Raw genomic sequence first — 23,412 nt, 5'->3', positions numbered from 1 at the left:
TTGATTTAACTTTAGGTTTTGTACTACATTCGAAAAAGAAGAATTGATAATTGCCAGCTGTTTGCACCCCAAATTCAAATTGAGTTGGTTAGCCGGAGATAAGCGAAAATTTGCGCAAACATATTTAGAAGATTTATTAGGAATTCCTTCAATTGAACATTTTTTTATGTCTGATAAGCACAATGATAACGATGACTTTTTTAATTTCAAATAGCAAGCATCAAATAAGAAATCTGCCTATGATGAATGGCAAAGATTTTTAAAGTCAACAGGCACTAATGTCCAAATATTAAATTCATATCCACTAATTAAGAAACTTTTCATTAAGTACAACACTTAATAACATAAAATAATAAAAATATTTAAATATGTATATATATATATATATATATATATATTTCTAATCGTCTTATGTCCGATTTATATCTTATCTTAGCACCTTTTAATAATCCTGGATTTACAACAAAAAAAAGTAACGGAAAGTAACGAAATAAAATATCGTTACTTTCAAGTAACGGTAACGCGTTATTTTTTAAGATCAGTAACGAGTAACGGTAACGAGTTACTTTTTACCGAAAGTAACGGTAACGGTAACGAGTTACTCTTAAAAAGTAACTTTTCCAACCCTGACTATATCTATGTATGCGTGTGTTCCGATCGAGAAATTTGTGCGTCGCGTTTCGTCTTGTTAAACTACAAACGCGTGTACGGTTTCCTTGCTACTCTCAAATGCTTTTCTTACTGTGCGTTACCAACAAACTCCAAGTGATATGGCGTTCCAACACCTCTTCCACCCCCTCTTGGAACATGGAGAGTCAGAAGTCTAGTTAGACAGAAGTCCGCAAGCTCAACACACGTGCCGTCCAAGCCGTTCTCATTCTCAGTAGCGAGTCGCTCCGCGCTTTGTTCGCCGCGCGGAGCACTCGCGAATTACGAGTCGTATGAATCGCGCGTGTCAAACTCGAGGACGTTTGCTTTGACACGAGAATATACCGTCCGCTTTCGTCCCCCCGCGCGTTCCTTTTTATCTCGCTTTAATTACACTCGATTTACGGCCACTTTGAAATGAAACGACTCAATTGATGATCGCGCATGCATGAGAGCGGTGAGAAAAATCTGCTCGTGTCGCGCGAGGACCGTATTTCACGGTTAATCATCCTCCTCTCCTCGCCGCCCGGTACGGTACGAAAAGAAAAACAAAAAGAAGAATTAACACGTAACGTAAACCAAGGCACACAAGATGAGCTACACACAATTCATGACAGGATAAATGGAGCACTGTGTTCTGATATAAAACGTCATAACCGCGTATTCACATTTGTTCCCGCGCCTGCGGACGCGCGTCAGAAGAAAAAAGAGAAAGGGGCCGGGGGGGGGAGGGTCGGTGGAGCGACACGGCTTATATTCCATAACATCTCCGTCTCCTCTGAGTTTTACTTCAGCCGGCGTTCATCAATCACCGCTATTTCGCTGCATCCCGGTTATTCAACGAGCGTCGTTAAAAAGTAAAAATATAAAAAAGGTACGTATATATGTATTTACATACTTCTTTTATTATTTTTATATCTGCAGCGCTTGCGGGAAAATAGAAACGCTTCCATCTCAATATATTTACGATATATTAATGTATTTGCTGATCCTCTCTCTTTTGATTTTTCATAAACGAAACCGTATCTCGGAAATTTATGCAATTTCATTTGCGAGCGGAAAACATCAGGATTACGTTTCAAATATTATTTATTTTTTTTTTTAATGGAATATACTTAATGATACCACCATAATTTCTCAAACACGTGTGTAAGCTTTCCCTCTTCTCACGCGATTACATATCGATGTTTTGTGAAGCCGAAACAAATATTGCGTCGCTTCACAACTCGAAGGTAAAAAGAAGGGATAGCTCATATATCTGAACATACGAGATCCGTTTCTTCCCGTTTACTTTTGAGTTACGGGGCGGCACTAATTGTTCCAATTTCGAAACATCGAGCATGTGAGAACAAAGGGAGTCATCAGAGGGAGAGGAGAGACAATGACGCAAGCCGTGTCGCCACCTTGAAAAATAATCTCACTTTACACACCGCGACAAGATATGTCCGCATCTCCATGCTCAAAATTCGGATCGGGCCTGCTCCTGGGATGCGTAAAGGTGACTGCGTGCTGTGCGTGAGTGTGAAAATTAATATCGCATACCATGCAAAAATTAAAAAAACGAGAGAAACAAACAGAGAGCGAGAGCGACCACAAGACGAGACGGGCACGACGAGCGGAGACGGCTCTAGGCTTTGCGGCGATGTATCGGCGAGGATAACGCGAGGATGCGAGTCGCGTGCGCGTTTAGCTTAGCGACGTCTTTGTATAAATACGAGAGAGAAGCGTGTTGTAATAAAGCAAATATCAAAGTCATAATCAGCGAGATTCTCGCTAGAGGATGCTCGCAAACACGGGGATCGCGGTTGCCGCGGTGTTTGCGTATGCGTGAACTATATCCTCGATTAGTATGATCTTCGTAAATGCGCGATCCTCCGCGAGAGAACACAAAGACCATCGTTAATTCTTGTAAACGCCAGCTATTTGCGAACGTAAAGATCATATTTAGCGAGGATCTCTCGTCAATGCGGGGAGCGGCGCGGGCGGCTCGGCAAACAGAGCCGCTCGCAAATACGAAGACCCATCATGATCTCGAAACATTTCGCGGATGTGCCGCGCGTTTCAGCTATGCTTTAGCATGAGAACGAGCGAGTTGCCGGGTAAAGATAAAGCGGTGCCTTTGAGAAAAACGCGGGTAGCGAGCGGGACTGTAATTGTCTTAATATCATCAAGAGTTGCGATGAATTTTTACACCTACCGAATCGTAACGTGCGATGCGTGAAGAAGACGGAACGATTGAAGAATTAATTAAATACATCAAATTAGCAAAATTGCAAACGCACGTACCCGTAAATTGCATTCCGATCTAATCTAATGTGTTTCAATAAAGCGCGCTTTTTGTTATTATTATTATTATTATTGTTATTATTATTATTATTTGAGAAATATAACGAGAGCAAATTATTCCATCGCCGTCCGAACGTCTCGATTGTTCCAATTAACCCGCTGAGAAAATTACGAAAATTACAAATTTACCGCGCCTACACGGGGTAATATCCACGTAACGTTCTCGAGGGCAAGAGTTTCGTAAAAAAATCCTCAGACAATTGCGCCGAAGTTCGCCGCACTAGTAGAGCCGCCCCTCCGAGCGATAACGAGAAAGAAACACAGCGACAGAGAGCAAGAGAGAAAGAGAAAGAGAAAGAGAGCGAGCGAGCGAGTTCAGCGGTGAATTAGTTACCTTCCACATGAGGTTTTTGTTAAGGTGGCCCCAAGTGGCGGTGGCAGATTTGGGGATATTGGGAGCTGAGGGTAAGAAGGCGTGACGTGCGTACGGCAGGGTGGCCACGATGTGAGTCTCGGTCGAGGAGGGTTCACCTGGCACCGTTACTGCCGGCTGCCTATCGACTATCGCCCAGCTTCGACCGGATACCAAGTACTGCAAAAGCAACCAATCCGCCGTTGGCCATTTAACCCTTCGTTTACCGATCCAACAGGCAGGCCAGTCCAGCCTGGCCTCGCTGCTGTTGCTCGTGATACAGTGTTCAAACGTGTGGATGCACCGACGTCGTCGTCTGAGCCGAGCGAGAGTGACGATTCACTCACGCGATCGCCCAGCAAAGATAGCCGGCGTAGTGGACTCGACGACGCGACGATCTCGTTACCGCAGTCAGTAAACAAAGGGTTCCTCACACAGCAAGCAACCACACCGATCCTTTACGAGCGACTTTGTTTCGTCGGGAGAGCAAGGCCGGGAGAGGGGGAGAGGAGCTTGGAGGAGTCCAGCCTGAAACGCTTCGAAAATCACTGGACCGACCAACTCAACGTAAACAGAGCGGGAGAGACTTCGTTTGAGGGATACACTGGATCTCAAAACAGTTCGAGCATTTTCTCAGAGTACAATTCGGAGTACCCAAGGAGGAAAATTGCCAAAAGTCGAGTCCTCCGCTGCAGGAGTCCGAGCGCACGCGAGCTGCGATGTCTTATCTCCGTCGCGTACGCGTCGTAGCGATTGAAATTACTGGGAGCGGAAGGAAGAGCGATCGATGAAGCGACGGCAGACGAGAGAGAGAGAGAGAGAGAGAGAGAGAGAGAGAGAGAGAGAGAGAGAGGGAAAGAGAGAGAAAGAGAGAGAGGGAGAGGGAGAGGGAGAGAGAGAGAGAGAGAGAGAGAGAGAGAGAGAGAGAGAGAGAGAGAGAGAGAGAGAGAGAGAGAGAGAGAGAGAGAGAGAGAGAGAGAGAGAGAGAGAGAGAGAGAGAGAGAGAGGGAGAGGGAGAGAGAGAGAGAGAGGGGGAGAGAGAGAGGGAGAGAGAGAGAGAGAGAGAGACTTCGTTGCGCCAATTAGGATACATAATCGTCTGGATACGTTTGGAACGGAAAGGGAGGAAAGGGCGCGCTGTAGATTTCGCGCGGCCGAACGCCGCGTACACATACAGCGGCGAGGAGATATGGGCCGTACACATCCAGCGGTATCTCTCTCGCGCGGCTACCGGAAGCGGAACGGATTTAACTCGTGCGGGAGCGAATCTACGACGTAGCGGCCTGAGATACGCGACGTCGGCACGCACGCGGCCGACGTCGGTCCTCGGACAACGCCTCGGACGTCGCGCGCGCGCGGCCTCTTTCCACCCTCCGCGAGCTCGCCTGCTCGCCTGCTTTCCTTCCTTCCTTCCTTCCTTCCTTCCCGCCCGCCCGCACCGCCCTTCGACGGACAGACGTGCCGTTGCGTGTTTGTTGCGCGAGGACGACACATGATTGCGCCTGTTTCGCGACTCTATAGGGACGGGTCACGCGACCGCCGGACAGCCGGACTTCCGCTCGAAAGCTACGAAACCTACGACCCGACACGCATCGGAAAAAGAATGCCGCGCCGTGTCCTCCCGGTAAATCGTCCTCGTAACAGCGGAATCTCGCGACCGATCGGATCCTTGAATGGAGAAAGGTACTCGAGCGCGGGGAAGATTCTCGCGTAAAAGTTACAGGATACTTTGTCCGATGAGCGCGCGCGCGTGCGCGCGAGAATCGGGAGAGATGACGGGAGAGTGCCTTTGAAATTAGGACTGAAAGTGATTTTCGAATTTTCAGGCTGCAGAGAATATCGTTCTTTCGGGGATACCGGGGGCGGGATTTGTTCGTGGGTATTTCTTGAGCTGCGAGGAAGATGGGCTGTATACTGTCTTCTTGGCGAATGGCCACCTAATGGTCGGGGTGACCTAATTAGCCTGTCGCCTCTATACTTTACCTCGTTGCGTGGTTATGCGGTCTGACGTTAAATCAGCAAGACGCAACTAGCGGATGATAGGAGTAGTAGAGAGAAAAAGAGAGAGTGACAGAGAGCGAAGGTGGCCGGTGAATGAGCATGTGTGATGCGGTGGAGGTGTGACAGATGTAACGGATCGCTTCGCGCGGATTTTCCTCGCCCGTATATCTTTCTTTTCTTTTCCCTTTTCCGTCATTTTCCATTAAGAGGCTGACCGTGTGGGTGAGTAGTGCCTGAGCGAGCGTTCGGACGCCTCTTAATCCTTCGCACTTGAAGCGCCAATTCGATTATCCTTTATCTTTATCCTTCTCATGTTATCGCGCTTCGAGCTTCGAGAGAGAGTGAAATTTCTCGTTTTCGAATATTCGACACCTCGATCGACTCGATTCCTCTCCTCTCGCGCGCCTTTCGTTTTTCGTCGATTTTGTTCAAAACGCGATTCGGATAATATTTATATTTTTTAAAATATTTCGTGCTAAAAGCGATAAATTCAACGTTTAAAATGAATGTAAAAATTGTCACATCTCAACGGTAGCAACAAATAACGCAGCGAGCGAAGCAATGTCGCTCGCTCCACGTGCGAAGGATTAAATGCCGCGTTCTTCCCCGTGTGAAATATGTCGGCCATAGTTCGATCCGAAGGAAACGCATTGCCGCTGCGAACAGTCGCGTCTTCGGGGAAGCGTTTCCGACCGACCGACCGACCGACCGACCGACCGATCGATCGATCGATCGACCGTCGTTCGTAGGTAGGGAAAAAAAACCACTTAATTACTCGAGGAGGACGCGCGTCCGGGCGGAATACGGAAGTACCGTGGAGTGCAAGAGAGCAAAACGACGTGAGACGCGACGTGTGAGTGCCTACATAGAGTGCCTGCATCCCTTCGTACTCCGCCCTTCGCGTGTTTAGTTAGAGTTGAGAGAGAAAAAAAATAAGGTCCGCTGTGGTACATTACGAATCTTTCTAAACGTATACCTTCCCCATCGCCGCGACGGAAGTGCGTTCGCTTGAAAGCCCTCCGTCGTAGAGGAATTGCGTGCGATCTGCTCGATAATGCGTATTAAAATACAGAGCGTCGGGATCATCATTAAACTAAATTACATTTTTACATGGTCCCGTCGCGATTAACCCTCTCAGTATTGCAGCGGCATTTGCCGATTTTACGATGCTGCACGTTCTCTCCGTTCAACTACCGAATCTCGCACGGAGATGGAAGTCGTATTCCCGCGGAAAGATGACGTAGCGATACAATCAATGTGATTTTCTCTCAAATTTACGTAACATGTTCCCCGGCGTAACATCGGCGATCCGTCTCAAATTTACGTAACGCGTATCACGGCGAATTGACGGGGTGACTTTTTTACAAGCACGACCGGCGATACAAGCGACATATCGATCGTTAGCGAGCGGCTCGCTCTTCTAATAGCGCAAAAGTCGGTTGTTACCAGAGAAGAAGACTAATCGTCTCATCTCGTCGACGAAATGATACTCGTCCGACATGTCAGAAATGACGACCGAGAGGGTTAACGACGGCAGTTGGTGGCAGCGCGGTGCGACGCGCAGCTGCGATCGTAAGTCACGACCGCGCGGATGTAACCGACGTTACGAATCCGCGCTCGTGATGATTTCCACCACGTGGAAATCGCAGCGTGCGTGAGCGCTGTCTCTTTTACCTGCTTACAGAGATTTTCATTGACGCTCCCCGGCAGATCTGAAATAAAGGGCGCGCGAGTCGTCGGCGACTCGCGCTGAGAAAAGGGCTCATGTGAAGGTGGCGGGGAGTGGGCAGGGGGGCGTAAAAGAGGGGTACAAAGTAGCCAGCAACCGCGTTACACCAAACCCCGAGGCCAGATAAGAGAAGCACGGAAATCACCACTGTTAGTAGGAAGTCTTGCGGGCGAGCGTGCTCGCGAGAGTGCGAATTCGAGTTGTGTTTGTGCTGTGCCTGCCTGCCTTCCGCCGCGTTATTTACAGAACAGGAGACACATCGTCGGGGGCATATCTCGAATTGGTAATCCGGAAAGAACGTCTCAGGCCGAATTCATCTCTTGAGATGCAAAAAATGAAGGGGCCAAAGAAGCGGAAGGGAGAGAGAGAGAGAGAGAGAGAGAAAGAGAAAAAGAAACAGACTCGTTTGAAACTAATTGAACTATCGAACGCTACGTTTTAATTTAGCTAGTCTATTACACTCGAGATTATTCGGTGCTTTCCCGTTTCAAGATTCTCAAAAAGATTGTAGACAGTTATCCGTTACTTGATATTTCAGATAAGAAACGCCGAACGATGTCGAGAGAGACAACCTTAATTGGAAGTACAACGATGTCGTATTAACGAAGCGCTCGAATTAAATTGAGATCAAGAAGAAGAAGCACCGATTCTCGTTACCTTCTGAACAAGCGTAAAACGATACATTTGACATTAATCGACGATCTAGTTAGAGGATTCCATTCTACTGGAATTCTGACAGCCGTACAGAGTAAGTCGTAACGGGAGAGAAACGTTAATTCGACGGCGAATCTCTCCCGCTTTATGTTACGTGATTAAAAAAAAAATGTGATAAAAAGTTTATATCGCGAACTCTAAGACTTTTTATCCCGCTATTTTGCAAATCTCGAAGTGCAAAAGAATTCTGAATCTTGTTGCAAATATACGCGGAATAAAGAGCGAAGAGAGTGTACGGAGCTTTGCGTTTAAATCGGACGGAACATCCGTCAAATTCTACACGAGAGGCCAAATCAATGCGGGATACAATCGATAGTGAAAATTAGAATTTTTTTTGAATTGAAATTCTAGAAAAGAGTAACCCGTGTCCAAACGTTATGCGGTCTGTTATATTTTTGGGAATTTTTAACATATTAGTATTTTCCTCCGAGGCTGACGTTTTCCTCCACAGGCTGTTCTACAATAGCATACATGAGCACGTTCAACAATCTCTCTTCCGAATACATTTTTGTTCCGCTAGTTTCTCTCTCTCTCTCTCTCTCTCTCTCTCTCTCTCTCTCTCTCTCTCTCTCTCTCTTCTTCTCACTCTATTTTTGTCGGCCAATTCTCTACGACTCTCTGAGCGCGACAGGGTCGAAAGAGCCGAACGGTTCGTTAAATGCCTTTTAGCCCGCCGTTCTGCGAATCAGTTTTTGAAGTGACTTGCTGATAACACAAAAAAAAGCTTTCGAGCACATGTCGGTTTCGAACGCTAAAGCCAGGTGTACGCTTAACACTTATTACGAGCGCCCTTCAAAGCTGTTTTTTCAAAGAATAGAATTTTTATCTGTACGGCCATGGGTAACTCGCTGTCAATTCTATGTGTCGAAGAATTTTTCAGAAAAAATGTTTCTGTTTATTAGAGCATTGTACATATGCTGCTATTGCACGACTTTACACCGTTTTGCAAGTCACTCTTAAAAAGCAGAAAAGTCCTCGAGTGTACATTATTAATCTTTACGCGCGAAGGTAATGGAACTTTCAACTGTAGCGGGGCTCGTTTGTTTCGCGATGTATTCAATAAGAAATTCGACGCATGTTGAACGAAAGAGAGACATTTATGTATTTTGGACTTTTGTGAATCATCTTGCTAATTTGAACAAGTTACGAGCACGAAATTGTGAGCGTTTTATCAAGTCACATTTTGCAACACGAACGCGAGATCTGTCTGCACGCGCCGAGAGAATCGAGAGAGATGGACGGAAATTGCGAGTCGCATGGAAAAACGGTGACTAGTCATGGCGACCTCTTGATCGCGCCATGGGCAAGCTTGAGGGAAGGCAGGCTTGAATTCTGAGCGGCAGGCAAAAAGTGAGCAATAATAATTATTATTAACAGACGGATCATACTTGCGTTACTTGCAGAGCGAGAAAAGAATATACAAAAGAGGTCAAAAAAGGGAGGAAGAGAAAAAGAGAAAGAGAAAAAGAAAGAAACGCGCAGTTTCTCGATTCTTAGGAATCACCCTGACTCCTCGAGAGAGCATACGCGACTTTGCAACGCATGTATTTGTCTGACATTATCCGTACAATATCGGAAACTGATTACGCGTCTCGCGATAACCAAGTATTGCACCGTCATTGCTGTGTCATAAAAAAAGTGAGAGGGGGGAGAGGAAGACGCACGTTCCCCTTGTTGACTCCTACTTCAATTTGGCGGCCGCCCCGCGAGAAGATGCAGTAACCAATATTCTCATGCTGAAGTTGAAGCGTATTGGATTTTTTTGCAACGGATTTTAGCGGATGTTTGTACCGAATTCACGTGGAGTTTAATCGATCTTCCAGCTCTCACTAGATCAAGTTCAAGACAGTTTTCTCCAAGATAAGCTCCAGCTCTTTCTCTCTCTATTTCTCTCTCTCTCTCTCTCTCTCTCTCTCTCTCTCTATTTCTCTCTCTCTCTCTTTTTCTCTTTTAGAGCAACATGACATCGCGTGAGAACATACGTCACTTACATATTTACAAGTTACAGAAGCAAACTCTCGTTCGGTTGGCCACGGTTAGTGTTCACCAATTCGGGCCTGAGAAGATCGAGCTGAGAAGATGAAAAGGAAACCGACGTGGTGTTATCCGCAAGCACGACTGCGAGAGCATGAAGTTACAACAAGGCACGACGAGAACCCCCAACTTCCGGAATATCGGTCACTGTTAATCACCCCGCGGAGCCAACAGCTCCCTGTCTCCGCTTCGCTTCGTTATCCGCGAATCTCGGTTTGGTGTATAAGCGGCGTTTGGATACCTTGCTGAGCGGGATGCCTATTGTGGTTGCTAGGTGCCATCATGTGCATCTGGTGTGCCCCGACCGGCGACCTCAGCGACAAATTGTTCAGGTTCACGTTTATCGAAAGATTCGTATTGTTACAGGTGGCGGTCAGGTTGTTGTGATTGTTCGGCGGTGACGTGGCGCCGGCGTTGGTACCCACATGGTTGGCGTTGCTGGCCGCGTGGGGCGACAATCCGGAGCTGTCGGTCGTCGGGGCCGACGGGTTCGACGAGGTGTTGTGCGAGGCGAAGTCCTTGCCGCCGTTGGCGCCGCCGGTGCCGCCGCTGCCGCCGGTGGAGCCGGCCGAGCCGCCCGTCACCGTCTTCGAGCATCTCAGGCACTTGGGCAGCCAGGAGTGGCGGCGGACGAACTTCCGGTACTCCTTCCTCACCTGCAAGAGCGAAGCAGAGGCCCGCCCGACCCAACGAAACGAGTTTAACGGTGCGTGAAAGAACTAAGGTCCGTGCGAGATAACGTGCGAGATGCGAATGCGGCCGCATCGTCTCGGGCCCGGATATCGTCGCAGAGATTGCAGACGGCCTCGTGGCGAGAACGATATCGTCGAATGAAACAAACGAGGGAAGCGTGTATTTCGCTCTTTACATTTCTTCTTCATCGACTCTGCCGGTTTCGGTAAAATGCACAAGAAAAAATATTGATTTTTGTCTGTCGCGGAATAACGGGCAGTTGATCAATTGCGTTTATTTTAGCGTTTTGACAGTTGTCGTTAATTTTTCAACAATTTTTGCAACATTTCTTTCTGCTTTATTCTCATCTTCATCACTGAAGAGCCTCCGAAAGAGCAAGGACCGAAGATGTCAGATTTTGCTCAATTGGTAGTGCTGGTTCTAGCTTCTATAATACATTTTCTTTGATTACGGACCGTCGAGATTGTCTTTTTATTCCAATATTTCGCACAAGTGTTTCGTACGATATATGTACTCGAATAAAATTGTCGGTACACTCGAAAATACACTCGAAGAAAATGTAGCGCGCATACATACTTCACTCGTCCTTTCGACTGTCACGTTGTATCTCGCATTGTACCACTCTCGCCTTCGGACAAGGGTGAGAAGGCCGTCTGCGACGATTCGTGAGAATAAAGTGCGATCCATGGTGGAACGAGCAAGTTTGGTGCCGATTTTAATGAGAAATGAGAATAACATCGGTGCTCCTCGCGGTGGTAATAAAAAATGAAACAACGTGAAAAAAATGAAACAAAGTCAAAGTACTCCGGCAAAACCATAAGAAGCGAGCTACGGGTGGCGAAAGCGCGCGAAATAAACGCCAATTATTCATATTGCCCCACAGCACTTTATTAAACAGACCACTTATCCCATCTCCATGTTCTGCACTTATATTCGTGAGCGAAACAGCACGACGTTATCGTTAACATGATTATCGTGTGTCTCGACAATAATATTGATTAGCATCGACTGCATACACAATCGACAATATAATACGTTATAAACTTATGCGCTAAAAAAATTCTCGGGATCTCAGATTCACACATGGCAATTTATATATAAAAACGGAAACGACGTATAAAGGTGTCATTACAACTCGCAAGATCTCACAGTGAAGAAATCGAAGTTTCGCACAGATTTTCCAGGCGACGAAAGGTGAGAGTTCGCGGAGTTACCTCGAAAAGAAGTCCACGGCTGAGGGAGAGATCGAGCCTCGCGGAGAAGATCAAATTGCAATCTCGCGGAGAGTCGCGCGAGAGATCATTCTTATCCCGATAAAAATCGTAGCACACATATTTTTTCGAAGAATTTCAAATTTTGTTGTTTCTCTCTCTCTCTCTCTCTCTCTCTCTCTCTCTCTCTCTCTCTCTCTCTCTCTCTCTCCCTCTCTCTCTCTCTCTCTCTCTCTCTCTCTCTCTCTCTCTCTCTCTCTCTCTCTCTCTCTCCAGGAAACATATCTGGCGCTGTTGTTGCGATCTCTAAATCAAGGCGGACTTCTGCGCCCCGACGTATTCCCTTACCTTCTCGTTCTGTACGCAATGGAACACAAAGATAAACAGCCCCTGGAGACTATTCAATACGGTGAAGATGTACGCCATCACGACGGACTCCTGGTTCAAGTAGAGGAGCCCGAATGTCCAGGTCAGACCTAGTAGAAACACCAGCACGATAGCGCCCCGCAGCCAGGCTCTGATCAGAAGATACAGAATAATAAATTACATCGGCGAACGGCGAGCCAGCTTTCTGTTGTAACAATACAAATCGCGATGGCGGCGCTTAAAGAGGACCGACGTATCCCACATAGCGGCGCGGCGGCTTTAACGGAAGCACGATTCTCACGGGGTCGTCAGAGTCTCGTGTCGGACGTCTCGTACATGTACGCGCACGCGTTCCGCGGAATTTCGAACTTGGAAGACTCTCGCGACAAGTCGCTTTACGTTATTTTGAGGAGCGTTTCCTCTCTGCATAATTTCCTTTGTTCCTTCATAAATTACTTCCCTTCTCGTGGAAGGAAATGATCACGCTCGATCTCAAGCTCCTCCGGTCGATTGTTCGCTTTAATGCTCGGCATTAGTGTATCGCGACGTCGAGAGGAAAAAGGAGAAAAAAAAATAGCGCGACAGTCACGTCATGTAGCGTCGTCGTCGTCGTCGTCATCGTCGTGAAGCACGCGACACGTTGCGTCGCGGGGCTGACGTTTAAGTATTGCGACATTATACGGAGCCGGGGCTTTTATTTTCGCGAGCAACGCGACCGCCGCTTTGAGCGTCGCCGGGATCGCGAGACGTCTTATCTAAATCGTTGTGATTAGAAGGTGGCGTTACACAGGTAGGCGGATATATCTCTACGGTACTTCCACGTCTATCTACTTGTAAATCAGGCGTAATATACCCGAAACTAAGGAGAATACTACATGCAGTGAACCATCGTGTCTACTCAGAGGAAGTGCAAGTGACAGAATAAATATATATATATGTATATATGTGACACAGATGACGTATTCATTGGTGTACATATCGAACGTCGGCCTCGGCTATTATGGGAACGTCGCAGGTCGACGAGTAAAAATTTCCCTCGCGATGCAACTGAGAGCTGTCAATAGTACAATTGTTCTCGAGCAAAATACTTCTCTTACATATCGATTTTAACAGTTTTGCCCAAGGCACGAGCTTGAATTATCTATCATGAGAGCGTGTATCAATTACATAAATAAATTGCACTGTTATTGATCACATAGATGTGCAAAGATATGCATGTAGCGACATATGAACGGCAAGTCAACATAAAAAGGGATTTAGAGATCGATTATTATGACGGAAGAAGCAAGTATATATATATATATAATTTTTAAACATCATCTTCCGGTAGAATTCTGATCAATAATATTTTGCTACTCCTGCCGTTGCAGGATATTATCGATTTAACGACGGAATATAATGTATATGTATTGACATTGAATTGACTCTCTCTTTCTCTCTTCCTCTTTCGTTCTCCTTCACGTACATACAGCATTGATATGCGAGATTAAGTCACTAATTAGATGTCGCGTCTATTAATTTGACTTTGAAGTTCATAAGCGTCAGAACATACACAACGTGCCGTCGTAATACACTTATTCCTTCAATTGCAATATTAATTACATTACGCGCACGAATACTTGCTGAAGCTGCTGTAAATCACATTTCCTGTGAATATCACGATGTCACACGAATACGGCGAGTGTTCCGATGTGATGATGTGATAGAGACTAGAATCTACGGGCTATGTTCACGAAATCAGTAGTGATATGATATTCGGACAGCTTAATCGAACTGAAATGTGGACCAAAGAAAGAAAGAGAAAAAATCAAATCAAATCGAAACGAAATAAAACAAAATGGTATCGAACGAGACGAGCAGATGGCGATTAGTGATGATGTTAACGATATATGACACGGGTGAGTAATAATAAAAATGGTAAATATCTTACAAGTGCGCTTGCAATTTGTTGGGAAGAGCATTCTCTTCCTTTCCACTACCAACCAACCACGCCATGCAGAAGAATGTAGAACAGTGTAGACAGAAGTGGGTAGAAGATTTAATACAAAAAATGAAACAAGACAGTAGTTAGGTGATTGTTCCGGCACCATTAATTAATTGATTATAGCTTATTCTCTGATTTGCAATGCTCGATTCGCATTACTTCCCGCCGAGCGCGGCAAAGCACGGCGTTCTCTCTCATTCGGTGACGAGAAAAACAAAGAAGAAGAAGAAAGAAAGAAAGATCACACAAGGGTCGAAACTTTTGAACACATCGCGGAGAAATGTCATCTGTAATAATCCGAATCGGGATTGCAACAAATTTTCTTTTCTCTTTTCACTACCATCACCAAAACGATCATGTTTTCTACTTTTTTTTTTCAGTTTTTTTTTGTAAAGATCAATCAAATATCTATTCGTTTCTTTTTATCCTTTCTTTCATGATAATTTCGTACAGATTTACCGACTTGCAAAATCCGTCACTTAAACGCGGCGATATACAGGGTGTTCCTCGACAAGGAAGGAATAAGTTAAAAATAACACAATTCTACAATATTTTACTCATTACGATTATCTATAAAGACTAGCCGAATTAAGGGTTTACAGATACAACGACCCGTGTAACTCGAAATCTATAAAAATGATACGGATCTATGAAATCTAATGTCTACGGGCTGAAGAAAATCACGTGCCTTGAAGACGTTCTAAAATGTTCACTACAGCTTATCCGAAATATTTCTCGATAATACTGATCTCTTGCCACCGGACACAGCATTGAGGCAAATTCAAGACCGAGAATCTCAGGGAAGGAGGAATCCGTAAATCTACACAACTCGTGGTCCGTACCACTTTTATCGCTTTTGACAGTCATCTCAACTTCGAAACTTTTCGAATGGCGCACCCTGCATACGTCATGTACGACCGTCTCTGTGTAACAATCGAACGATATACTCTCGTACATCCTAAATAAATATCACACAGCAATACAGTGGTGTGTCGAACGAACGAAATCTGCGGTCATTCCAAACACAGAACTCATAAACCAAAACTAAAAAAAAGTCAGCATGGCCGCCAAAAAGATGCGTGACAACAAGATCCGCGTTCGGGAGATCTCTTTAAAGCGAGTAAAGCTTGCGAATGTGTAAACCGAAAGCACCAAACAAACATCTCGACTGCTACGCTTCGACGGGAGGATCAAATCTCGAATGTGACGGACAACGGACGGATTCTCGACTGGTATATAAATATATATGTGTATATATATATATATAGATATGTACGGTATATATACAGTTCGCAAATCACGATGGTGGTTTACTATGAACAGGCTACTAGGGACCACTTGTGCTTACTTTGCGCTAGCCAAACGGGAGTGCTCCTTGCTCTTCATCGCCACGGTGGTGTTTGTGTGCCGGCACATCATGTAAATCGCCATCGTCAGAAACACCAGATTCGCCTGCGAACAAGAGGTGACTCAATCGATCATCGTTGTGTTCTCTCGGACGCGGCTGCCTGAGTGCGATCAGGCTGAAGTCTGTCTTTCTCAAGCGACGTAGTCGCTCGCGAAAGCGACAGGCGTTTCGCCCGAACCAGTCGATCGCTCCTGCTGTTTACTTAGTTGATAATGTATATCGGCTAATTACCAGTATAACGAGTAACACGGGCCCAACGAAGCTGAAGATGAAATAATTATCTGCCCGTAGCCAGCAATACTGATCGGTACCGTAGCTGAGTGGATCGATTATGCACGAAATTCCGACTACCACCAGCGGTGCGCCGTACGCAACCAGATAGTACCATCGGAGCCGAGATTTTTCCGCCTCGAAAACCTCAATCAGCATCACGTATAATTGGAATCCTGCAACGTGACGTGTAATCCCGTGATTGTGTACTCGCAACAATGTAAATACTGCGCCTACCTATACATATGCCGCGCATCCCGCAGGGCTATAATTATATAATAGGAGAGTTGTGTTGTTTATTGTTGTTTTACGACGAACTATAAACACGAGTCACCATGATAATGCAATTATTAATAACTCACAGTAATCAACAACAATAAATGTTCACTTGAATAATCACGACTTTATGGTAAATGTGACGCACGACGAGCTGTCACACTCGAGAATTCCTCGGCTTGAACTGCCAAACAGCTCGAACGAAATGTTTAATGTGAGAATTATTGTGAAGTGACGAATAGGTAACGGCAAAAATCTCAGCGATGTAACGAGCTACTAGAAATTACAATTACAAAATGACTGACCTTCGAGGAACATCCAGGCGAACGCGCACAAAAAGAAGAAGTGCAGCAAGCCGGCGACGATGCCGCAGACGACTCTCTGATTCGTCTGGCCGATCCCGCAGACGAAGAGCACCTCGGCTATCAGCAGGCACACGCAGAGGTTCTTGTGGATCGTCGTCCTGTCCGACTGCACAAACGGGAGTCGTGAAATAAAAAGTCTCATCGTGCCGTCGCCGCAGATCGATCGATCTGCCGGTCACAGGTGCACTTATACATTACCTTCAGTCCGCGAAATAATTGAAACGTGAGAATGGCCAGGACCAGGCAGACGACGGAAATGATGCAGCCTATATACGTGATGATTTGCAACGCGACCTGATGAGCGATGTCCAGTCTGACGGCGTGCACGTCCATCAGCACGGCAAAGTTCGTCAGATGATTGCATTCGCACACGGTGTGAGTCTCGTTGGTCTTTTGTATGTGGCATCCTTCTTCCGACCAAGCGCTACGGGAAATAAGATATCGCGTGCAGAACTGCGTTATGCATTGTCCGTGCTGTCGATCGTTCTCCGTGCCTATGCACGGTGAGGCGCGCAAAAATATTCGCGATCGAGGCAATTTGAGGACGCGGATTCTCCCCATCGAAGAATTATAAGAGTTACGCGCGAAATTGAAGGGCATGAGGTGTCTCAGCGAGTTCTCTGTTCTGTCGGGATGCAAGTTTATCTCGAAACCTTCGTCAATACGTCATACGTCACGTTTGACCAAAGAATTTGCAGATTTTCAAGTTCCCACGCGAACAAACAGTGAGAGATAAATTTCCCCTTTCGCGGCGGTGCATCGCGAGACGCGGCGCGCGGAAAACGCGAGAAGAAAGTTGGAAATGGAGAAATAAGGAGCAGACATCGCGCGAGACATTCCCGAGACGTTGCCCAGGATGGTAACAGGATCGGCGGGCGAGGAAGAAGGCGAAATTACCTCAAGATGTAATCCCAGAAGACACAAGTGGGGTTGGTGACGTTCTCGACCGCCAGGTGTCTGAAATACACCCGGACGGGCTCCGAGAGCTGTATATGCCGGCCCTTTCCCAAGGACGCCGAGATAACTTTGCTGTTTAGGAGCCTGGTGGCGTTCCTACGTTGCTGGGAATTGCCGTTCGTGACGACGGACGGCGGTTCCGCTTGCGGCTGCAGTATCTCCTCGAGCCTGTCAAAGGCCATGAAGACCAGCCGTACGATGCCGGACTGGCTGTTGTCCAGCAGAGCGGCTCTGGTAAGTTCCACGCGATCGTTCGAGATCCACTTCTGGAGGGCGGCCTCGCTCGGGAAAACTTCCAGCTCGTTGTCGATGTTGCGCGCGTCCAGTACGCGAACTTCCATCACTGTGGTGGAGACACGCACGTGGGGTAATTAGGCGAGTAAGTTTACCTCTCCCTCGGCGCGGTTAACGCGTTCCACGAGAATTCTACTCGTGAATTCGCAGAAGACGCAAATTACATTAACGGCGGGACAGCGGCTCTTCTATATGCGTGTGTGTGTGTGTGTGTGTGTGTGTGTTCGAACACTCGTTTCGAACGCACCTCGAGAGTCTAACGTCTTTTCTTTTTCAAATATTGATGTACAACAAATCGATTAATTGAAATGCACCAACACCGGTTGGTGTTGATGTTAAAATAAAGAATTGCTCAAACAGATTCTCGATTCTCGACTAAATTCTTGATCCTTCGTTATTCGACGAACTTTTAGATACGGAGAGTTCCAGTCGCCGCGCGAAATATATATCTCTCTTTCTCTATCAGAATTTGAAAAAAAGCAGTGATGAATAACGCGATACTCTCGATGAGAAACCTGCGTCGAAATGCGGTCGCGATGTGTCGAATCACGCGAAGAAACCTTGCGCGCCGGCAGAGGTTCTTTGAGTTCCGCCGCGAAGCGAACGATTAAAGAGCCGATCGCGCTATCAAACCGTCGCCAGGAAGGAGGACTTAATGCGGTTTCGATTTTTCTTCCGCAGGACAGAGGACGTTGCGCAGCATCCGACCGGCTGTCGCTCATCAACTATCCTCTTTTGCCCTCTCTGTCCTCCTCCTCCTCCTCCTCCTCCTCCTCCTCCTCCTCCTGCCATGGCGCTTTTTGCTCTTCGTCGTCGTTATGCAGTTTATCAGGAGTGCATCTGATGACGCTGCGATACCGCGTACACAGCGCGCCGGCACAATCGAGCCGCGCGACGCACTTCCGGGAAGTAAATCAAGTCGCCCGTAATTCTACCGCCGTTTTGTAATAATAATAGCGCGCGCGCGCTCGCATCGCATACCCGCGCGGATTACGTCGTAATCCGGCCGGGTGCGCGGAGAATAACGATGGATTCGGATCTGTATTTTATCTATATCGGAGATTACCGGGTGTTGGGTGAGCGCAAGCGATATAAATCATTCGATCGGGCCGCGACGAGCGCCGAAGGCGAGCGGAATATGCGTTCGCTCCCTCTCTCTCTCTCTCTCTCTCTCTCTCTCTCTCTCTCTCTCTCTCTCTCTCTCTCTCTCTCTCTTTCTCTCTCTCTCTCTCGCGTTGCGTGACTTTCGAAACACGCCCGAACACACGAGAATGGGCGCAGAGCGCGGGGGTGGAGCGACAATTCTCCAGTTAAAGATATACCGCGAGCTTGCCGCTGCTGAGAATTCCGAGTTGTCGCGGCGAAAAAAAGACCGAAACGGATAATTGGCATCGACTGGCTGAATCGCCCTCATGATCTGCCGTGTCCGATGGCGATAAATTAGAGAGTTATCGAGCGCGCGCGGAAATTTTCGCAGCCTTCGCGCGGATGTACCTCTCTTTTCTCTCCTCCTGCGGATAATGATGTGCTTTTTCTGTCTCACGTTCTTCTGAATTTACGCTCGACGATGTAACGGCGAGGCTCGAAGGCAAAAAACGCGCTTCTTCTTTCCGAAGCAAGAGAGAGAGAGAGAGAGAGAGAGAGAGAGAGAGCGAGAGAGAGAGAGAGAGAGAGAGAGAGAGAGAGAGAAGGCGCGATCCTATTCAGCTCTGCATTAACGCATGGCGCAGCAAAAAGAGCGAGCGTATATTCAAAATTGTAGGCCGCAATTACTCAGCGGCGTAAGTGGCGAAAGATGACAACTTAATAAAGACGGTATTGAGGCGCTTAATGAGCCGGCGTGTCTAAAGCGGAATACATACATAATGAGTGCGTATTCCGGTAAATCTCTCTCGCGCGGCGGCAATTACCAATAATCGTGAACAGTACTCACGGATGTTTTTGTCCTCATGCTTGATGGTCTTCTCGTGCATGAGCGTGTCCGCCAATAGGAAAGCGTTCTCCTCGAGGCCGATCAGCAACGACGTGGCGACCCTCATCTGATCTTTATGAGCGAGGTCCTTCCAGGACGCCATCTGCGACTTGTCGAGGAGATTACTGCTGGTTCTCACTACACCCTGCAGCAGCTCCGTCACGCTGACCTCTCGCTGATTCGGGTCCTTGTACGTCTTGATGTCCAAGGCCATCTTTTCCGCCATATTCTTGATGATCTTCGCGGTGATCATCATGTCGCCGCCGTACAGGCCGCGGCTGTTGTTCGTCACCTGCGAGAGCTCCCGGCTGATGCCGAGGATCACGTCGCCGTCGCTCACGCGGTTCTCCAGGGTGGTCAGCCAGACGGACCGACACTCGCTCAAGTCCGGGCTGTCGAGGTGCCAGAAGGCAGTGTCGCCGCTCACCAGACACCTCCACCTGGCCAAGCCGTTGGCGCCGCCAGGGCAGCTCTGTACGGCCTGCTCGCCGGCCCTGGTCGTGTTCCAGGAGAGGTTCCTAGCGACCACCGGGGGACACACTTGTTTGCCGTAGTCGTACCACTGGCCGTTCGAGCTGGACTCCGGGTACAGCGTGCTAGGCACTGAAACAACATTACGCGCGCTCGATCACGGTCAGCTCGCTTGAGTCTCAAGTAGCCGCGTCCGGTTAACGGCCGATTAACGGCCCAGTGGCTCCGTTAATGCGATACCGGCGTCACGATGTCCTCGGGGACGGACGCTGTTCGGCGCGCAACGACGCCCGCAAATGGAATTTCGGCTTCCTCTTTCCCCCGCCTTCTCTCTCTCTTTCTCTCTCTCTTTCTCTCTCTCTCTCTCTCTCTCTCTCTCTCTCTCTCGGTGGGAGGGTGAGCGGCCTTTTAGCGCCTCCGACACGATCGAGCCGGAGGCTCGCGCTGGTCGCCCGCGACGATTCACCGAACACCGTGTCCGAGACAGACGTGCTCGTCGTGGAACGATGACGAGGACGACGTGAGACGGGACGTGAGAAGGGACCGAATAAAAGGAGATCGAACTTCGAAAGCCGACAGGGTCTGTGTGTCTCTTGACACTTGGTCATGCGATCGCGACGATCGTAACGCCCGGAGTTCGCTCATCCATCATGCTTACGGCGCGCCACTCCGACAAGAGCGTCTTATCCCCGGACTCACGTGTACACATGAGATGTTTGATAATCGGCGATACCAGCGGAAAATGGGATACAGCTTGTCACCGTGTAAGATTGTTACCGCGGTTGTCGTACACGACCGTTGGACACGCTAATTGACTATCGACGAAGGAAACTATATATACCGGGAATCTCTCAGGTGCGTAGCCTGCAGCAACGGCGATCGAAAGCGCGCCGGGCGATCTTGTCGGACAAGTGCAATTCGCAATGGGACCGTGCGAGTCGAGTCCTGGGGGGGACGACTATTTTACCGAGAATGTGACTCCGTTTCCGCGAAATATTCGCGACTCGCAGGCTTTCGAGTCCAGCGAGAGCGGCCATACCTTATTTCGTTAAACGCAACGCACGTTAACGCGTGTTGGCTTCTCTTTCCCCCTGGAAATGATCGAGCCCATACATGATGGCCTCGGGGAGGTCGACATCGTTCTTCAAAGTGGCGTGTACTCTGTATTAATGTCTAATGTTTCCTCAGACGACAACGAGAAGGCAACTTACCGGTGGTCCTTCGACTGGTTCTCCAGGGAACGAAGGTGGACGTTGTCGTGGCTTGAGTGGTCTCTGGTATAATCGGCGGCATCCCCGGAACATTCGCCGGAGAACCGTTCGCAGGAGGTATTAAGCCCGGATCCTCCTCGTCGACCTCGATCTCGACGAAGGACCTCGTCGACGTGGGGCTGCAAACGACGGAGGATCGTTATTCTCGATGGCCCTCCGAATATACCATAGCGGAATTTCATGTCGCGTCTTAGATCGCGCCCGATACGAATTAACGACGGCGAAGGCAAATATTTGTTCCCGATACGCACGATGATCGAGTGAGATCAATGACCGGCGAAGAGGTGCCAGACGAAGATCCATCTCGCTCGCTCCTCGACGCTCGCGCGTCTCGTTCTCCATTACTTTTTTAGTACGCGCGACGGTATACGACGGTAATCTCTGCGCGAGCAGACTGCAAGCTTGAATGGCAAGATCAACGATACGTCAGGCATCAGCTCTCTTTCTCTCGCGAGTTTTTCACGCCTGCACCTCTCGATCTGCTAAATCCGAGCCAGCGGCATATCGCGAATAAACTGTGACTTTATACCCACGATTTTAAACGCTCTAACCTCTTTCTCCCCCTTCGGCCTTAACTTTCTCCCACCATCTCGACTATCGTGTATCTTACGTTTACGGAAAGCTGGTCGATGGTCGATGATGCTGAAGACGAACGGTGTTTACTCTAATAATAGATAAACTGACGTCATGCTAAACTGACGTTCGAGTCGCCCGTGTTTCAACCCGCTGGACGACGCACACATCTTGGATCCCGTTACTTATATTTAGGTAGCGGACTAACCTCGCCGGTGTCGTTATAGGTAGTGCTGGGGTGGACGGCGCCGGTGGCTGCTGGGGCGGCTGCTGCTGCACTGCCGGTGTCGTAATCCTCGAGGGAGGCCTGACGGTCGGCTTAGCGGTGCTCCAGACACTCGGCTGCGAAGTTATGAACCACGGCGGGCTCGGCCGGGACGTCGTCGTGGTAGTGGCTGCTGCAAATGTTTCGTCAAGATCTCGTTTTAACGAGGATCGCAGCGAGGATCGTGAGACAGGTGAGGCGAAACGAAATGAACGGAAGGGACACGGACGAAGAGGCTTTCGTGTGGGAACGGAGGATCGGAAAGCTCGCCTTTCTACGAGCTTATCGACGATTCTACGAGCGGAAGACCTCGGAGACTGTAAGAGTATAATTAAGAAGGTAAATGATTTCGCAAGGGGGATGCAAGGGATATTTAAAGCTTTCGAGAGGTCTCCTCGGTTTAGGAATATCGAAGTCGCTCCTTCTCTCTCTCTCTCTCTCTCTCTCTCTTGTCCTTTCTACACCTTTCTATCTCTCGCGGCTTGATACGTACGATATGGGGTTGGAAGGTGACGGCTTATCCTCTACGTCGAATTTATATCGGACTCTTGTTAATCATTCGATAGAGTTTGAATGAACTGTCTGTACTTTGCGTATATTTCCAATAGACCGAAGGGAATGAGATATCCGCGCGGCTCGGAGGATATCGAGTTACTCTCTCTCCTCTGTTTTTCTTGGTTCGCTACGTTGGTAAGAGCTTATCCGCTGCATCGGATTTATACCGGATTCTTGTTAATCGTAATCATTCCATAGAGCTTGAATAAATCTCCTTTTGAGAACGGTAGAGATACGGGGGATGATATGGTGAATACAATAACATGGGAATTTTATCGGGGGAGATACTCGATGCGGTTATAAATGATCGCGATATTTTTGCTGGAACGAAATTGAATAAATCCCATTTTAACGAAAAGAGATCACGAGGAGATATAATGGTCTTCCGATTTGTGACGAGTGGGATAACCTCGTAGTTTCATTAAGGTAATAACAAAAATAAACGAAAAGAAGGTTGGAGTCGCCAAATATCGCCAGATATCTCTAATGAAGTTATTATCTCCAATGAAGTTATCATACGCGCACGAAAGGTCAGTCGTGTCAGCTCAGTAGCAAGGATAGATCACGATAAAAATTTGCTGCGCGTTCTTCGCAAATCGTCACGGCGCGTTTATTAGTGCCGAGCAAGCGCGATTAGAAAATCTGCGGGCAGTCGAT

The 23,412-nt window shown here is 47.8% G+C and overlaps 1 protein-coding gene across 7 annotated transcripts in view; it reads right to left on the bottom strand.

Annotated features, from left to right (window-relative positions):
• The window catches only part of LOC105191890 (latrophilin Cirl), a 501,575-nt gene that overhangs the window by 4,873 nt on the left and 473,290 nt on the right, over positions 1-23,412 (bottom strand). For 5 of the 7 annotated variants that reach the window (XM_025299204.1, XM_025299206.1, XM_025299202.1 and 2 more), the window contains 12 exons: positions 22,144-22,333; positions 21,303-21,481; positions 19,582-20,223; positions 17,295-17,697; positions 16,596-16,821; positions 16,338-16,503; positions 15,718-15,932; positions 15,427-15,530; positions 14,025-14,069; positions 12,077-12,245; positions 10,250-10,480; positions 3,329-3,526 (listed from right to left, as the gene is read on the bottom strand). In XM_025299204.1, coding sequence (XP_025154989.1) covers positions 3,329-3,526; positions 10,250-10,480; positions 12,077-12,245; positions 14,025-14,069; positions 15,427-15,530; positions 15,718-15,932; positions 16,338-16,503; positions 16,596-16,821; positions 17,295-17,697; positions 19,582-20,223; positions 21,303-21,481; positions 22,144-22,333 — 2,768 coding nt within the window. The remainder of the gene's footprint in view (positions 1-3,328; positions 3,527-10,249; positions 10,481-12,076; positions 12,246-14,024; positions 14,070-15,426; positions 15,531-15,717; positions 15,933-16,337; positions 16,504-16,595; positions 16,822-17,294; positions 17,698-19,581; positions 20,224-21,302; positions 21,482-22,143; positions 22,334-23,412) is intronic. The other 2 variants (XM_025299205.1, XM_025299203.1) reach the window with 2 other exon arrangements.

This window comes from Harpegnathos saltator, unplaced genomic scaffold (assembly GCF_003227715.2).
Source record: "Harpegnathos saltator strain DR-91 unplaced genomic scaffold, Hsal_v8.6 scaffold255, whole genome shotgun sequence".
NCBI classification, from domain to species: domain Eukaryota; kingdom Metazoa; phylum Arthropoda; class Insecta; order Hymenoptera; family Formicidae; genus Harpegnathos; species Harpegnathos saltator.
The sequence above is the reverse complement of the archived record's forward strand: the minus strand, read 5'-3'. Positions and strand labels throughout refer to the sequence as shown.